This window comes from Nycticebus coucang, chromosome 22 (assembly GCF_027406575.1).
Source record: "Nycticebus coucang isolate mNycCou1 chromosome 22, mNycCou1.pri, whole genome shotgun sequence".
Taxonomy (NCBI): Eukaryota; Metazoa; Chordata; class Mammalia; order Primates; family Lorisidae; genus Nycticebus; species Nycticebus coucang.
In genome coordinates, this window is record NC_069801.1 from 60,713,030 (window position 1) to 60,731,548 (window position 18,519).

The following is an 18,519-nucleotide window of genomic DNA, read 5'->3' on the forward strand; positions in this document are numbered from 1 at the left end:
CGATAAAGGATCCGAGGGTGTGCGAGGAACGGGGAGGCGGGAAGTCTCGGGCCCTGCTATGGCAACACGGGACCCGCTCTCTTGACGCTGCCCATAGCAACCCCAGATTGGGAGCAACAAAGCCAACTCTGTTCGTGGTGGATCGACGACTTCCTGGATTCCTAGCCGGACCGTTTAGGGGGCGGTGCTCCGTTTCTCATTTCCGGCGGCGGAAAGGTGCGGTTGCTATGGTGATTAGAGAAAGGCGGGTGTCGGTCCCGCGGCCGAGAGGGGGGTCGCGGAGCCGCTGAGGAGGATTGGCTGCGCCTCCGGGTTTGTGAGCTGGAAGTGGGGAGCGCGCAGCTCGCTGTCTCTGTCCCCGCTCCCTCCCTGGCCGCGCTGCGGCCTCTTCTCTCCCTTCTCTGCCCGAGCTGGCGGTCCGCGTGTGCACGTCCGGTGTCCCTAGAAAGGCAGTTTTATTTGCAGAGGAAGGCGAAGACGGCGGGGCGTTGCCCGAATCACCTGTGAACGTATTTCACGGTGTGGGGATGGTTACCCGAGGGCCCTCTGCTTTCGCTCGGCCCTTTGGGCGCTTGTGAACAGTTTATTTTTCTTGCTATTGTGTGGCTGGCTATTTATGGAGCCGTTTGCTGCAGTCTACTCTCTAGGCCCCTGTCTCCGTCTCGGGCTGGAGTTTTAAATAAAGGAGGTTTCCAAGCCTGAGGGTGCAGTTATATATTTATTTAAGCTTCAGTTGAGTCTCTCGTTGCAAAAAAGGAAAGAATAGAATTCTGGCACATTTCTGCCTGGGGATTTCCACGTGAAGGAGTCACCTTATTTAGGAAAGAGCATGTAAGAACGATCTTTAAAATACCTTTTAAAATTGCTTGCTACAAAGAGAACATTCATTCTCCCTGCCTTGGAACAGTTTTCTTTCACATTTGTGGAGGAGATGCGTGGACGCATATGTGTTGAAAACTCGGATGCTTAATTCTAGGGATACCAATTTGCAGTAACCAGACTGTGACACCACGTCCCTGTGGGGTCCTTCTAAATCTGGTGTAATAGGGAAGTGTCAGGCAGGCGTCTGTATATTATAAATAGGGTACTTCATCCATGATAAGCGATTATTAAATTTCTTTCCCAAGTGTAAAAGATCTGTATAATTCAAGAAGGTACAAGTGATTTAGGCCTCCCGAATAAGAATCCAATGAGTCCTGAAGGGGACCCGACCTGTGTCATCTTATTGTTGAACTTGAAATAGTTGATTAGGTTGGAATGTATTTTCAGAAGTCAAACCCAGGTAAAGTAATGTCAGAAGGTGTTAGATCACCGGCAAGATTTAATACCTCATAGTTAACTATTGCTCAGTAAACATTCATCCATATTAACAAAGAAGAAACTGTTATTATCAAGTGTGTGTTACCACTTACCACCAGCTCGGTGGCGTTTCTGTCCCTCCAATTTCCCCATCTGTAAAACGGACCACTTAGAGAAGGGATAGGACAAAATGCATGACAGTTGTTTAAGCTCTTAGCAGAGATGCTATATAAACCCCAAATATTATTATTAATAAAGAAAATAATAGTGCTTAGAAATGGGACTTTTAAAATTCATTTATCGGAAATGTGAGGCTCCATTACCGAGATGTTAATGAAATCTCATTGATCCTGCCGGGGAGGATGGGTGCCAGCTACCAATCATATCCAAATTCTCATTATTGTGCAGTTTCACACTATCTACAGTTTATTTAGCACTTACTGTGTACCAGGCAATGTTCTATATGCTTCACATGTGTTAACCGATTTAATCCTCTTAACAACCCTATGAAGGTCTTCTTTCATCTTGAGAGAATAGATAATGTGCTTTGCCTTTGTCCTGTGATGGTTCTTTTGTATTATTTCTTTGTTCTTTGGCTATTTTCACATACTTAAAAAATAATTATATTCAGATATATGTATGTATACATATATGTAATTAGAAATCAACTGGCAAAGGCTACGTCCATATACATACTGTAATGTTCATCTTCTTTCTCCATATATGTGTTATAATTTTCATCCTTTTCGTCTACATATAAAAACTTTGATATCTTGAGTCCCCCCCCCATTTGAAAGACAGGATGTTATTTGCATTTTAGGACTAACATTGACTAAAACAATGTTTGAAATTATTTTCTAATAGAATGGCTATCAGTCCAGGAAGCGATGGAGGTTTTTCCAGTCAGAAATCAACATTTTCAGAGGGTCCTCGAACAAAGAAATCGCCACTAACTGAAGAGGAGATATTTTATATGCATTGTAGAGCTGCCTACTTAACTGTCTTCAAAAGCAGTTTAGAAAACATTTTTTCTAAAGATCAACTTTACTTAGGTAAAATTTAAAATTTTTGAATATTTTGTCTTTTTGTTGAAAGTTAATAGAAAGACTGGAATTAGAATTACATTGTCGAATCATCCCAATTTTCTTGGAAAAACTTGAGCAATGGAACTGCATTAAGCTATTATGCCAGTTTCAATAGTTACATATTCTGGGAACTTCAAAATAAAACTTTCAATGTTTATTACAGACTAGATTGGAAATGTAAAACTTCCATCAATTACTACTTAAAAATATTTTAAAATTCTCCTTTTAGTGCTTTTAAGATTTATAATAATAGAAATAAAATACTTAATTCTAAGTCACTATCTGAATTTCACCTATTTTGAGGAAAATGTGAAGAAAATATAAAATGGGTATACTATAAAAGTGGAATATTGGGAGATAGGTGAAAAAAAATTTTTTAAAAGAATTAAGAGTTCTGAGGGTTTTACTATTTTTTTTCTTTTATTGCTTCTCTCCAATATCACATTTTAAAATTCCTCTGGTAGCAAATGTCCCCCAAACCACTGGATTTGGTCTTTGCCAAGGGTGTCAAATTATTTAAAGGTCTTCAGTTATTAAAAAGTGATAAACATCAATATCAGGTAACACAGATTATTCATGTCACTGTCATGAAAACCAGTAACTTTATGGATAAAGAAACTTGAGTTATTTTGCCAACTTTAGAAGCAGTTTTTTAAAACCCAAATTCTGACATACTTTTGTAACAGCGTTTTGGGTTTATAAGCAGTAAGTTCTCTATTTCAGGAAAGCCGTTTTGGGAACGTGAAAATTGAAGAGATTAAAATTTATTTGATGTCTAATAAAAGACATTATTTGTAAAATAGTTTAAACATAAATCCAGCGACTGAAGTGATTTTTAAAGTCATGTTCAATTTTACATCAAATTACATAATTTAAAAATTTGTAAAATCTTCCATTTTGAATTTTAAGTATTAGTGTTTAATTCATACATATTAAATGGTATGAACAGAAATCCAATTAATTAAAATTACATCTAATTTTCCATTTCTAAAATATCTGAGTTTTTTTTGTTTTATTTTTGTGAAAATATACTGAGATAAGAAATCTACTAAGTTTTAAATTTAGCATGCTTTCCATGACTGTGTGAATGAAACAGTATGTATTATCAAGCTGCTGTCAGTCTTAGGAAATTTTGTGGGAGGATGATATTGCAATGTTGGTCTCTTTGGTGTTATGTATACTTTTGATTTTTTTGGTAAAATATTCTTTGTAGTATTGTAATAACTGACTCCTGATAATCTACTTTTTAAAAAGAAGTAGTGTGAACCTGTGCCATCTCTTTCTTCTGTCTGTCTTCTGTATCCTGCCACTTACTGTACGAAACATGGGCTGTGACATTTCCATTTTAGGGGTGGATAAAGCAATAGTATTGCCACAGTTTTAGGTTCCTTTTTTGTCAGTTTATAAATAATACAGGTGTTATAGACTCTGGTAAACCTCAAAATAAACCCTGGTAAGAGGTCAGTATTTTGTTAACTTTTAAAGATCTACAGTTACAGAATGTTTTTGCTATTATCAGACTTAATAGTGAGATCCAACTAATTCTGAACCTAGAGATTAAAATCAGTTGTTAGGAAATAGATTGTTATCAGTTTCTTAGATATCGGAATGTCTACTAACTGAGCACATATTTTGGTATAATTAATTTTATTCTAAGGAAGTTCTTTTGTAATTAAAAGCACATTTTTAAAAACAATATTTTCTTTGTTACTGAAGATAGCAAGCATATGTACGCTAAACTGCCACTTGTGGAAAGAGTTACACACCTGTTTTCTTTTCTTTTTATTAATATGTCCTAACTTGTTTTACATAACCTATTTTCTCAAAACTGGACAAAAAAATAAGATTTTCCTTATTTTTTTTGGATTTTATGGATTTTTGACCTTCAAATTACAAATTCATTAGATTCTACTTTTATGCCCAGCTTTTAAAGAGTGTGAGTTGGCCAGGGTTGGAATCCTAAAACACATATGCCGTTTCTCTGATTCTGTTAATAAATGAATTAAGGAATTATCTATTTAGATACTCAATAAAATACTTATATTTTGTTTCTAGGACAGTATGGTAATCGGGGCTTTTGTTAAGAACATGGAAGATTTTTTTTTTTAATTATTTTATCTCCAATGCTATGATTTTCCACAGAGGACTCCACTTTTTTGCCTTTCACAGATAGAAGAACATGGTTAAAAATTAAGAGTAGTTTGACCAATTTGTCTCCATGATAGTCTTCTCTCGAAGTATGTTGATATTCTTGATTTTTATCAGGGCTATAACTGCAAGTAGATACTTTTTGTGCATGTATTTGACATTTGGAATATGATTAATATTTTTTAAAGGCTACTACTTAGCAATGCTGAGCATATCCCTTGTTGAGGTTAATATTCTCAAATTAATGATTTCCTTATTCCAGTTTAGGATTTTTTAAATTGATGCATGATAATTGTACATATTTATGGGGTGCAATTTGATGTTTTAATACGTATATATGTTGTGTTTTGTATCCATCACATTAAATATTTATCTTTATGGAAAGAACATTCAAAGCCTCTCTTCTAGCTATTTTGTAATGTGCAATGCCTTCCTGTTAACCACAGTCATCCAACTGTGCAACAGAACACCAGAACCTATTACTTGCCATCTAGTTGCAACTTTACACCCATGGACCAGCCGCTCCCCATTTTCCCCTTCCTGTCCCCTCTCTAGTCTCTACTAACCACAGTTCTACTACTCTCTGCTTCTGTGGGGAGAACTTTATTTAGATTCCATATGTGTGTGAGATCATGTGGTGTTTGTCTTTCTGTGCTTGGCTTATTTCACTGAAGATGTTGTCCTCCAGGTTCATCCATGTTGTTGCAAATGGTAGAATTTCATTCCTTTTTATAGCTGAACTGTCATTACTACATTTGCTCAGCCAGAAAAAGTGATAATTTAGATAATTTATGCTTTTTGCAGTTAGCTTTATGTCATTAAATGGATTAAATAGATGATTGTTTTTAAATTTTTTTCCTTTAAAAGCTTTTAAGTAAATCAAGTATTATCAGTTATTAAAGCCATGTAGATTAAGAACCAAACTGTGAGAATATGAGAAATGTATTTAATTCTGGCACTAATAATCCAAGAATCTTTAGCTGGAGGCATATATATTTTTGTTTTTCAGAGTCAGGCATACGTTGACATCACTAAACGATTGACACTGTAGGTAATGTGTTGGTGTATTTATAGCATATTTGTTTAATATCAATACGTAATGATTTTAAGAGAAGTGCATTTAAATGCGAGCTCAAATAATACTTGTTTTGTTGGGCAGCTCTTCAGCATGCAGGAAGAAATCCATCCCAAAAGATCATTAATAAGTATTGGACTCCTCAAACCACCAAACTGAATTTTGATGATTTTTGTATGATTTTAAGGAATGAAAAACCTACTTCAAAAGCAGAACTGTTAAAATCATTTAAGCAATTAGATGTAAATAATGAAGGCTCTATTTTACACACTGATCTTTATAAATTTCTAACAAAGGTAAGATCTGTGAAACCATTTTATAATATGTACATTTTGCAAAACAGCTTAGAATCTAGCTTTGGTTACTGAAGCTCACATTAAATATAACTATTTCATGAGCAGGTGAAATGAACCAGATAAATGTTATTTATAAAGTACTACGGATCTTTCTGAATGAAAGGTGCTTTGTAAATAAAAGATAAAAGTATAAAATTGAGCCTATGTTACAATCCCTTTGTGTCCTATACAATTCCTTCCTGCCCAGAACACTTTGAAAATCAGTGATAGGTCCATCAGTGATAAGTAAAAGGAAAACAAAGTAAAAATGGGATTAGGAATTCATTCTGTTTCTTGGTACAGTGTTAGAAAATATCATTACTCTAAACTCAATAGCAGTTATTACGGACTCTATGATCCAATTATGAGAATTCAGCACACTTTCACAGTATTTAATAAATTATAAAATTTTATTTTGTTTAAGTGTCATTCTTGCTTAACATTAATACTCATTATGAGTTATAATGAAGCCATATAGTCAAATTTACTTGTAGAAAAGATTAAAATATATTTCTACTATCCCTATGAATAACCAAGTCATAATCATGTTGCTTTAAAATAAATCATTTTTTTCCCAGAGAGGTGAGAAGATGACTGGAGAAGAAGTAAATGCCATAATAAAGTTGGCTGATGTAAATGCTGATGGCAGATTTGACTACATCAAGGTACATAATTTATTTCCCTTTCCCCCAGTTTTATTAAGGTATAATTGACAAACAAAATTGTATGTATTTATGATATGTATACATATAATGTGTTGATACATATATATGCATTGTGAAGTGGTTAAGATAATTAACATGTCAGGAAAGTATTTTTAAAGGGACACATCTTTTTAATATTGACATTGATGTACTTACATATTGTATACTCATTGTACTTGAAATTTCATCTCTCTAGTCTGAAAATTGTAATCTGATGACTACATTAAAAAAATGATGATAACCAAGTTAAAATCTGTGGGCTCATACATACAGAAAGACATAACATACAAACATAGAGACTCCCTGCACAAATGTACCTTTTCTAGGATGAAAGAATCATAAAAATTATTTAGAACAAACGCAAGTCTAGATGTCTAGTAAAAAAATAATAATAAATCACCTTTCCTTGTGTAACATTTTATTTTCACTCACAGTATGACCTCCTCATTGAATCATGGCTGCATTTCACTAGGTCTCTAGAGGCTGGTCAATCTGATTCAAGAAAATAAAATGAGTAACCAAGTACAATAGGAAATATTCCCTCTATCAGTCTGTCCCTTGCCTACTAATGTGCATTTGCCTTCTCCTCCTCCTGAATGTATGATTGAGTGTTTTACCCACTGGACTACTTTTTATTTCATATAGTTTTGTAAATTATATATAACAACCAATGAGCAGTGTCTCAAGACTACACTAGAAAAACTGGAGGTTGACAATAAACTGAGGCGTCAGCAGTTTGGAAGCCACATGGAAGGGTACCCTGAAAGAGACCCGTCACCCGTACCAAAGCCATCACCTAGACTCATCAGAAAAGGTGATCAGGAAACATTCTCAAATAAAGGTATTTACATTTAACACCAATAATTTCTTGATCAGGAATGAAGGGTCATATTCAGATACATTTTTCCTTCTAAACTTATCAGTGATAAAACAAATGAGAATCTAACTTTTGTTAGGTACCATTTTTAGACTCTCTTAGCTGTAAAAATCTATTGTAGTAAAATTTTATTATAGAACTTGACTTGGCTATACTCACATTTTATTAAAACTAAAATTTCAGACTAAAAATGTGACATATTGAAATAAGGAATGTTATTAGTAGCCCATACATTAGTGATCATTAAAGCCTGATAAATATAAAACTGCTGACTTAATAGGAAGAAGGAAGAGTGAAAGTAATACAGTGAACCTTTTATACTGCATTGTGTTTATTATTATTATTATTATTTTTTTTGGAGACAGAGTCTCACTTTGCCACCCCTGATAGAGTGCTATGGTATCATAGCTCACAGCAACCTCAGACTTTTGGGCTCAAGCAATTCTCTTGCTTCAGTTTCCCAATTTCTTTTTTTTTTTTTTTTTTTTTTTTCAGTTTTTTTGGCCGGGGCCGGGTTTGAACCTGGCGCCCTACTCACTGAGCCACAGGCGCCTCCCCCAGCTATTTTTTCTTTTTTTAGAGACAGGGTCTTGCTGTAGTTCAGGCTGGTCTCAAACTTGTGAGCTTAGGCCATCTGCCCACCTCAGCCTCCCGGAGTGCATTGTGTTTAGAAATGAATTATTGACAACTTTTTATAATGGGAGACCAAATAATCATTACTTATTACAGGTGATACCAGGAGTTCTTTACTGTCAACAACCAGAAAGTTCAAAACATCTGTTTCCTTTGCAATTACCATGAGTGCTAATAGTAACCGAAACGCAAAGTTAACTGAGCCAAACTTAATAAAGGTATAGTATTTTAAATTAATAGATAGAACTTTTTCTTAAAAAATTGACATTAAGTGTGTGTATTCACTATTCAGAAACAGTAAAGTTTGCAAAGTAATTCTTTGAAATTATTTGGATTTAGAATGCTGTGGAATGCAGTATTGCCACCTGTAAGCCAGTGTATAAATGTTGAATAAGAATGTTATTATAAGGTCTTGAGTAGAAAAATGATGACTCAAATTTTTGAACTTGAAGAGATTCCCTAATTATATACCTGGGTAAGCAAGGTTTTTGTTTTGTTTAACAAATACTTTCAATTCATGTTTCTTATAAATAAGTCATTCATTCAATATCAGTTCCTATGAGAGAAAGACAACAAAGTCACTTTGCTAAGTCAATATTTGTAGAGTGTTAATATTGATCTTCTTTCTTTGTTTTTCCTTTCTAGACTCAGCCTTTACTAGTTTTCTTTCAACAGAAAATAATAGCTACAGAAATATAAAACATTAACTGGAAACTGCTAGGATACATTAAAAATGTGCACCTAGAGACCTCTGTAAAAGGGGAAAAAATAGTTATGACCACATACTATAACTGCTGTTAGAATACTGAACTGATTGTTCTCAAGAGCCACATTTCTGTTTCAAATAACAACTCTGTATTTGTTATTGAACTCTGAAGTCCCTTATATCTTTAAATTGCTAGACAGTGACATTTGTTCTATATTAAAATTTTAAAACATTATCTCCAAGGAATTTTGTTCAGACTGTTTAGGAATCTGTACACCCTAAGCAATTTGGTGTGCATGTCCAACATGTTCACACACAGTACTTTAGCGTTTGGACAATATTATTTCCCAATATGGAAGCTTTTTGTATTTTGCAATTAATTGTTAATAAAATTAACTTAGAAACAGTAGACCCTCCATCACTGACAACCTCCCTGCATTGCCCACCTCCTTACATTGAACTAATTTTTGTAGACTGGACATGCGCCGCATGTGCGTTTCCACAGGGCAGGCCTTCCTGCTGTGCTTCCTTATGTCGACCACCTCCGTGTGTGGACCAGTTGTCATTGCCTCTTTGGGTGGTCAGCTTAAGAGATTCTGCTGTACTTATGGTTCACCTGATTCGAAACTGTAGTTAAACATAATTTTGGCCAGTGTAAAGAGAAATATAAATAAATATTAACATGGATTACATGAAGTCACAATAAGATCTTTTCTCTGTGTCATTAATTGGGCCAATTTTTCAAGTTTAGTTCAATTCACCAAATATTTACTAAGCAGGCAATGTATGCCAGCTATTTTGCTTAGTGTAGAATATGGGCCTTGAATTAAAAATAGAAATTTTCATTTTATTATTAACAGTATACTAAGGTAGTACAGCATAATGATTCTTTTATTCAACAAGTATTTATTGAATGACTACTCTGTGCCAAGAGGTGTCCCAGATGTTGATGAAGAGCTTTGGGTAGAGACAGACCTCGGCTTGGTCACTTAATATCTGTGCAGCTTTGGGTAAGTCAGTCAGCATCCCTCCTGGGTCTCAGTTTTCTTATCTACTAAATTGGGAATAATTGTATTTAGTGTGTTTTTAGAAAGATTTGAGTCATCTAAGTAAAACACTTAACACAGGGACAGGGACATAGTATTTATTTTAATAAATGATAGTGTTGTTAATATTATTACAGAACTAAGAAATGACCATAGTTCTTCATATGGGAATGGTATAATAAAAGTATAGTTTAAGAAAGTTATTCTGGGGTGGTGCCTGTGGCTCAAGGAGTAGGGTGCCGGCCCCATATGCCAGAAGTGGCGGGTTCAAACCCAGCCCTGGCCACAAACAGCAACAAACAAATAAAAACAAAACAAAACACTTTTTTTTAAAAAAAAAAAAGAAAGTTATTCTGCTATTGTATTACATAGAGAGACCTCAAATTAGAGAGCCTATCTAAGAGGCCAATAGAGTTATCCATAGTTATCTATGATGATAGCTTGGCCTAGGGGAGTACCTGAATGTGATAAGGAAGGAGCAGATATAATAGACAATGCCAAAATTAGTCAGTAGGCATAATGATACATAACAAAAAACTATTTCAGTTTTGTATCTGCCCCTGGGTTGTGGGGGATCACCGTGTGTGACACACCTTTTGGAGGCGGGACATAATTACAAGAGGGACTTTACCCAACAAATGCAATCTGTGTAACCTGGTTCTCTGTACCCTCAATGAATCCCCAACAATAAAAAAAAAAAAAAAAAGAAAGTTTTGTATCTGAGATATCAAGAATAGGGTGAGGATGGTAACTGGCAATTAGGTAAAAGAGCCTAAGATAATTTAATGATTGAAAGAAGATGGCATACTGTCAACTTTCTAATTCTGTGACTTTCATATAAAATGTAATGTCTTTTGGAAATATTTGATACCTCTGTTTTTGTTTTTGATTTTTTTTCTTTTTGAAGATGAAGTCTCAACTTTGTTGCCTAGGCTGGAAGGCAATGGTATAATCACAGCTCACTGCAGCCTGAAACTCCGGGGCTTACGCTCTCTATCCTCCTGCCTTAGCCTTGCGAATATCAGGGACTATAGATGCATACCACCACACCCAGCTGATTTGTTGTTTTTTTTTTTTTTTGAGGGGGTAGAGACAGGGTCTTGCTATGTTCCCGATGCTGGTCTCAAACTCCTGGCCTCAAGCCATCCTCTTGCCTTGGCCTCCCAAACTACTAGGATTATAGGTGTGATACACCATGACCAGCATGATAACTCTGTCTTTTAATATTCTATTTCTGTTTTTGATACTACCTACTGTTGCTTAATGTCTTTTATTTCTTACATGAGCTGAAATGATTTTTTTACAAAGTGTGTGACCCTTTTGTTATTCAGCAGCATTCAGTTCTTTATTTGCATTTTGGGGGATGGATTTCATGATAGTCTTTTTTTTTTTTTTGTATTGTTTGGGAGTCATTGAGGGCACAAAGAATTAGGTTACACTGATTACATTAGGTAGGTAACGTCCCTCTTATAATTGTGTCCAGCCCCCAACTGGAGTGTTGTGCACTGTGACCCCCATTCCTCTCTCCCCTCCTCTCTCCCTGCTCCCTAATTCCCCTACCCTTCACCTTGCATTAGATCATCTACTTCCTTGATATTAGAATTCTTTGTTTCCATTTTACTTTGAAAGTTTTTCTTTTGGTTTTTTTGCGGGGTTGGGGAGGGAATGTTGAAGGAGGGTTGCAGTAAAAACCAGAAAACTTGCTAGACAAATTATGAAAGAGCTGTAACGTTGAAGTTATTTTTTAAATTTTTATAAATTTTATACATTTCTGAGGTTTCATAACCACTCTGAGAAGTGGTTGGTTATTCAGTACAGAATAAATTACTAAAAGGATTATTAAATTAATTTTTTTCAAATGCTTTAAATCAATTTTAAACAAATTTAGATATTTCAGTTTCATGTAGAATAAAGAAATATGGAATTGGGATAGAAAAGGAGAGATTTTTCAAAAATTAGAAAATTATGTGATAAGCATAAGACCATAAATCCATAAACCATAAATCCACACAATGGAAGTGAGAGCCTTGTAGGCTTTATGTGTGTGTTACTTTCTGTTGGTCATACTTAGGTCCTGTATTTACCATTCTTTTTTTAATCTTCAATTCTATTCATTTGCTTAGGTTCTGTAAATGTCAAGGAATGTCAGGAATTCTCCTTAGAGAGAGGAGTAACTTCCACTTCTTTGCTAAAGCCAGTCATGACTAGAATTAGAATAAGCCCCAGAGCATCAGGTGTAAACTCCAGAGATGTGATACTTCCTATAGCCAGAGTCCTAATTAGAATAGACTTACAGGTATGTTTTATACATATATGCTGTACAACATAGGCACATGTCACCTAATGTACAATCTCTATATTCTAAATGTCTTTGTACATACAGTGTGCAGCATCTATGCTTCATACCATAAATATGTTATATATATGTCAATAGATAACAATACAAATATAAACATTTGAAGCACAAAATAGTTCATTGTTCATTTTTGTGAAAGCTCCAAATAATTTTGCTAGAGTAGTTTCTCACATTTTCAAAATGTTGATCAATTCAACCAATTAGATGGGAATCCAAGTCAATTTTTCCTTTTGTAAACCATCTACTAAACCTTTTGTTTTTAGTTATGTATAGTTTATAATTCTTTAATAACAAAAAGTTCAGTAACCATCAGTTTACTTACTTATGTGACGTAGGATATCTTTATAAAAAACAACAGTGATGATAATGGTGATTGATGATAATAGTGATGGTGATACAGTTGCCTAATCTAATGTCTATGGATGTTTTACTGCTTAATTCTACTTCCTTAAAATTTTAACAATAATATAAAATTTGTATTTTAAAACAAATTAAGAAAAATGTAATGATACAGATTTTTTTTGATAGCTAGAATTTTCTGCTTTTATATTTGTAATTTGTGTTTTTCAACATTTCCTTAAATATTATAAATGAAAATAAGCAAATTTTATATATAACAAAATTTTGGGTTTATATGAATTTACCTGAATTGGTTGAATGTAGCACCACCTCATGTCCTATATGAGAATTACAAGCTATTTTATTTCTACTTTATATAATCTCAAAAAATTGTATCATACATACACTTTTTTACTCTAGCATTCTAAAATTGTTTTTCAAACTCAGCCAATTTGACAGTGCTTTTTTTCTTTTAATTCATAATATTTTAGTCTGGGTAATAGAGAAAAAGCTTTGTGTGATTGAAAGTCTTTTTGTTTTAAAGTAAATTTTAGATTGAATAAGCATTGTGTGTTTAATAACTCGGCAGATCTTATGGAATTAAATGCTTCCTTTTAAACAGTAGAGCTACAAATTCTCCTAGTACTATTATTCAGTAGTTAAAAACATTTGATATTATACTGAAGTTTGGTCATACTTCTGTTTTAAAATAGCTGTTATCTACCATTTCCTAGGCTTACTAATCCATGTAAAATATTGTAGTATGCAATTTAGACAATATCTTATCTTCTACTGTAGCATTATTTTCTAGAATTGGAACTTAAGAAAGATGTGTAATAAAAATGTTTAACTTGGGCCGGTGTGGTGGCCCACACCTGTAATCCTGGCACTCTGGGAGGCCGAGTTGGGTGGATTGCCTGAGCTCAGGAGTTCAAGGCCAGCCTGAGCAAGAGTGAGACCCCATCTGTAAATAAATAAATAAATAAAAATAAGTAAATAACTGGGCACTGTGATGGGCAGCTGCTCATGAGGCTAAGGCAAGAGGATCGCTTGAGCCTAAGAGTTTGAGGTTGCTGTGAGCTATGACGCCATGGTACTTTACCCAGGGTGACAGAGTGAGACTCTGTATCAAAAAAAAAAAAAAAAAGTGTTTAACTGGCTCTGAAGATAAATTTTATAAATCATGTCCTGTTCGTACATGATACTGCCCGCTGAAGTACCATCAGCATGTAGAAAAATGACAAATTACGAGATTTTTCACAAATTATGTTCACTACCAGTGTACCAGTCAAAATGTAGTATTTTTTACAGTTTCATTTAGACTGGGGGGGACTGCTACAGCCATGATTACAATACAAATTTAAGAAAGTTTGTAGCTATTAAAATCTATACTTTTTAAGTAAGAAAAACTAAATAATTTTAACTTAACACTTAAATACATGAATAATTCAAAATGGTAATGCTTTATCATACTTTATAATAATAATACTATAAACACAATGTTTCTTTTAAAAAACTGGTTTTAAAAAATCATGGCAGATATTTAAATATGAAATAAAGTAGAACTTAGAATATAACTGATAGAAAATACAGAGACCTAGCTTCCAGATCTGCTTCTGCAGTCAGTAAGAACTGTGACATTACGTATATTGCTTTATTTTTCAGACTTTTCTCATCAATCAAAAGATAAGTCTGGATTGGATTGCTTTTTAGATTTCTTCTACCTTTAATATTCCATAATTCTAAACTAGTGTCCAATACCATCCTGGATAAAAAAATATAAAAAATGTATTTATAAAATACACTAGATGAAATTCCTATAGTTAAGGGGCGGCGCCTGTGGCTCAGTAAGTAGGGCGCCGGCCCCATATGCCGAGGGTGGCGGGTTCAAACCCAGCCCTGGCCAAACTGCAACCAAAAAATAGCCGGGCGTTGTGGCAGGCGCCTGTAGTCCCAGCTACTCGGGAGGCTGAGGCAGGAGAATCGCGTGGGCCCAAGAGTTAGAGGTTGCTGTGAGTCCTGTGACGCCACAGCACTCTGCCCGAGGGCGGTACAGTGAGACTCTGTCTCTACAAAAAAAAAAAAAGAAAGAAAGAAATTCCTATAGTCAAAACTGATTAAAAGGAAAACGTTTTCTGTTTATTGTTATAATCATAGTTCAAATGGTTTCAAAGGGGTAACTTGTCTAAAGACTGTATGAGTAGTTTTTTTCTTTTCTGTCATCTTTGTCCAAGGTCATGTTGGTTATATTAAGGGCATTTGGCTCTGAGGTAATGCCCTCATCTGTTTTTAGTTCATGTATGTTCCCATCCAAGTGATTTTTAGGGAAGCTAAATGAAAGTTTGTACATACTGAGTTCTCATTAATAGTTGAACTTGAATTTTTAGCTCAAGCCCAATTTTGGCATTATCTCTACTTATAAGAAATTGGAAATGACCTAAATATCTAAGATTTCAGAAATAGTTAACTAAGTAATAGTATACCAACTCTTTTTTTTTTTTGTAACAGAGTCTCACTCTGTCAGTTTGGGCAGAGTACTGTGGCATCATCATAGCTCACAGCAACTTCAGTCTTTTGGACTCCAGAGAGCAGCTGGGACTACAGGCACCAGTTGCTGGCTAATTTTTCTATTTTTAGTAGAGACAGGTCTCATTCTTTTTGAGACTGGTCTGAACTGCTGAGCTTAAGCAGTCCACCTGCCTCAGCCTCCCAGAGTGCTGGGATTAAAGGCAAGAACCACTACACCTGACCTAAACAAACAACCAATGATTAAATGAATTTAATCATAGGCCAGTTAAATTGAATTTTTGAATATTGCATTCACACTGTTATGCAACCATCACCATCATCCATCTCTAGAACTTTTTCATTTGAAACTCTACCCATTAAACAATAGCGCCCCATTTCCCCTTCCCCACAACTCCTGGCAACTAACTACCTTTAGTTACTTTCTACTTTCTGATTCCCTGAATATGACCAATCTAGGTAGCTCATATAAGTAGAATCATACAATATTTATCTTTTGTGTCTTACTTTACTTTACATAATATCTTCAAGATTCATCCAGGAACCTTTATAGCATGTGCCAGGATTTTATTCCTTTTAAAAACTAAATAATAGTCCATTGTATGTATATACCACATTTTGCTTATTCTTTCATTTTTATTGTTTCCACCTTTTGGATATCGTGAGCAGGGATGTTGTAAACATTGAAATACAATTATCTGAGTCCCTGCTTTCCATTTTGGGGGGATATACACCTAGAAGTAGAATTGCTAGATCTTGTGGAATTCTTGGTTAATTTTTTGAGGAATTGGCTTGCTGTTTTTCACAGCGACTTCACCATTTTACATCTGTATGAGCAGTGCATAAGGGTTTCAATTTCTCAAAATACTCATCAATCCTTGTTATTTACTGGTTTTTTTTTTTTAGAGACAGAGTCTCACTTTATCGCCCTCAGTAGAGTACCATGGCGTCATAGCTCACAGCAACCTCCAACTGCTGGGCTTTGGTTGCAGTTTGGCTGGGGCTGGGTTTGAAGCTGCCACCCTTGGTATATGGGGCCGGCGTCCTACCCACTGAGCCAAAGGCGCTGCCCCCCCTCCTTTTTTGGGGGGGATGTGAGATAGAGTCTCACTATGTCAGCCTCGATAGAGTGCCTGGTGTCACAGCTCACAGCAACCTCCAACTCTTGGGCTTAAGTTATTCTTTTGCCTCAGCCTCCCAAGTAGCTGGGACTACAGGCACCCACCACAACGCCTGGCTGTTGCAGTTGTCATTGTTGTTTAGCTGGCCCAAGCCAGGCTTGAACCCACCAGCCTCGGTGCATGTGGCTAGCACCATAACCACTGTGCTACAGGTGCCGAGCCCCTTTACTGTTTTTTTTTTTTTTTTAATAATATCTATCCTAACAGGTGTGAAGTGGTATTTCAATGTGGTTCTGATCTGCCTTTCCCTAATGACAGTGATGTTGAGCATCTTTTCATGTGTTTATTAACCATCTGTACATCTTTGGAGAATTGGCCAATTAATTCTTTTGCCCATTTTTTAATCTGGTGGTTTGGTTTTTTGTGTTGAATTGTAGGAATTCTTTACATAGTCTGGATATTAATCCCTTTTCAGGAATATGATTTGCAAATAATTTCTCCCATTCCATGGGTTTCTTTTCATTCTGTTAGTAGTGTCCTTCGATGTATAAGAGTGATGCTCAATTTTGAGGAAGTTATGATGAAGTCCAGTTTGTCTAATTTTTCTTTTGCTGCCTGTGATTTGGAGTCATATCAAGTAAAGCATGGCTGAATTCAATATTAGCTTTCCCTGTACGGTTTTATAGTTTTAGCACCTTTTTTTGTTTTGTTTTGTTTTTTTGAGACAGAGTCTCACTATGTCGCCCTGGGTAGAGTGCTGTGGCGTTACAGCTCACAGCAATCTCCAACGAGGTTGCGACAATCAAGCTATTCTCTTGCCGCAGCTTCCTGAGTAACCGGGACCACAGGCACCTGCCCCAATGCCCAGCTATTTTTTTTTTGGTTGCAGCTGTTGTTGTTTAGCAGGACCGGGCCGGGTTTGAACCCTCCAGCCTCGGTGTATGTAGCTGGCACCCTACTCACTGAGCTATAGGCGCTGAGCCAGTTTTAGCACATTTAGGTCATCAATTCATTTTGAGTTCATTTTTATTTTTTATTTATTTATTTATTTTTTTTTGTGGTTTTTGGCCGGGACTAGGTTTGAACCCGCCACCTCCGGCATATGGGAGGCGCCCTACTCCTTGAGCCACAGGCGCCGCCCTTGAGTTCATTTTTATATATGGCATAAGGTAAGGGTCCAAATGCATTTTACATGGGGATCTCTAGTTTTCCTAGCCACATTTATTGACTACCTTTTCCTTTATTAATTGCAGCACCCTGTTGAAAATTATTCGAACTGTATATGCAAGAGTTTATTTCTGGTCTTATCCATTTATTGATCTATCAGTCTGTCTTTATGCCAGTGATTACTGTAGCTTTGTACCAAGTTTCGAAATCAGAAAGTGTAAGTGCCGCACCCTCGGCACCAAGCCGCAGCGAGGTGGCGCTGTCCGCGTTGTAAGACGACGGAAAGGAGGTTTGTGCTCCCCGGAGCTGAGCCCCCAGCACCCCCAGTGTGCGCAGCAACAGAGATGTTGCCCAGCATGCTGTTTTCTATCGCATTAACCTAAAGGTATGGCTTTCTGTTACAGTGTACGTGTATGTTAAGCTGAATGTCTGTTTGTCCTGATAAGTAAGCAATAAGTCTTGTCAGAATGAACACAATGATAGTTGATCCAGAAACAGCACAAGAAGTATGACTGTGCCAGACTCAGTGGCTCCAAGTAAGCCTGCACAACAGTACGTCCCCACCATAAATGTCAGTGGGCTAAGACAATGTGGGCACAACAAACAAGATGTTTAAACAAGATGTTCCAGCACGACATGCACCATCACCACCCACAGTGAAACTTTCCTTAAAAAACATCTTACTTCACTTACTTTTTAGTCAATCAACTCACAATGGAATAATTACATATGATTAATAATAAACACAAAATAAAAACATATATATAATCAACATGAAATTAACATTTATATACCATAGAAGAACTTTTAAACAAGTTATATCTTTACTATTACTTAAGTTTAAATATAAGAAGTTGCAGTATGTTAACATTCCTCAGATAAGAGGAAGCAAGCAGGTTTCACTGATAACCACTAACCTTTGTTCCCCTTAAGGACAGAACATTGAGAAGTAGTAATGGATGACTACCCACATCTGCAAACTTAAAATATAACTTGTAAAGGTCAGCAAGTTGTAAAAATACTTTGTGTAACCTGTAATGCTTTGTGTAAACTGTATAAAAACCGTACTTAAAACTCAGTAAAGCGCAGCTGCATACTTCAC

The 18,519-nt window shown here is 35.7% G+C and overlaps 1 protein-coding gene and 1 non-coding gene across 5 annotated transcripts in view; one reads left to right on the top strand and one right to left on the bottom strand.

The window, feature by feature from the left end:
- The first annotated feature begins 37 nt into the window (after positions 1-37).
- Positions 38-18,519, top strand: part of EFCAB7 (EF-hand calcium binding domain 7) — a 47,434-nt gene continuing 28,952 nt past the window's right edge. Inside the window, exons 1-6 of one of the 4 annotated variants that reach the window (XM_053576420.1) lie at positions 38-216; positions 2,164-2,351; positions 5,692-5,903; positions 6,521-6,607; positions 7,292-7,487; positions 8,253-8,374. In XM_053576420.1, coding sequence (XP_053432395.1) covers positions 2,165-2,351; positions 5,692-5,903; positions 6,521-6,607; positions 7,292-7,487; positions 8,253-8,374 — 804 coding nt within the window. In that variant the 5' untranslated portion in view covers positions 38-216; position 2,164. Of the gene's footprint in view, positions 832-2,163; positions 2,352-5,561; positions 5,584-5,691; positions 5,904-6,520; positions 6,608-7,291; positions 7,488-8,252; positions 8,375-18,519 lie in introns of those variants that run through there. The other 3 variants (XM_053576421.1, XM_053576419.1, XM_053576422.1) reach the window with 3 other exon arrangements.
- Positions 11,581-11,642, bottom strand: LOC128575683 (U7 small nuclear RNA). The gene has a single exon (XR_008377097.1). It is a non-coding gene; the product is annotated as a U7 small nuclear RNA (small nuclear RNA).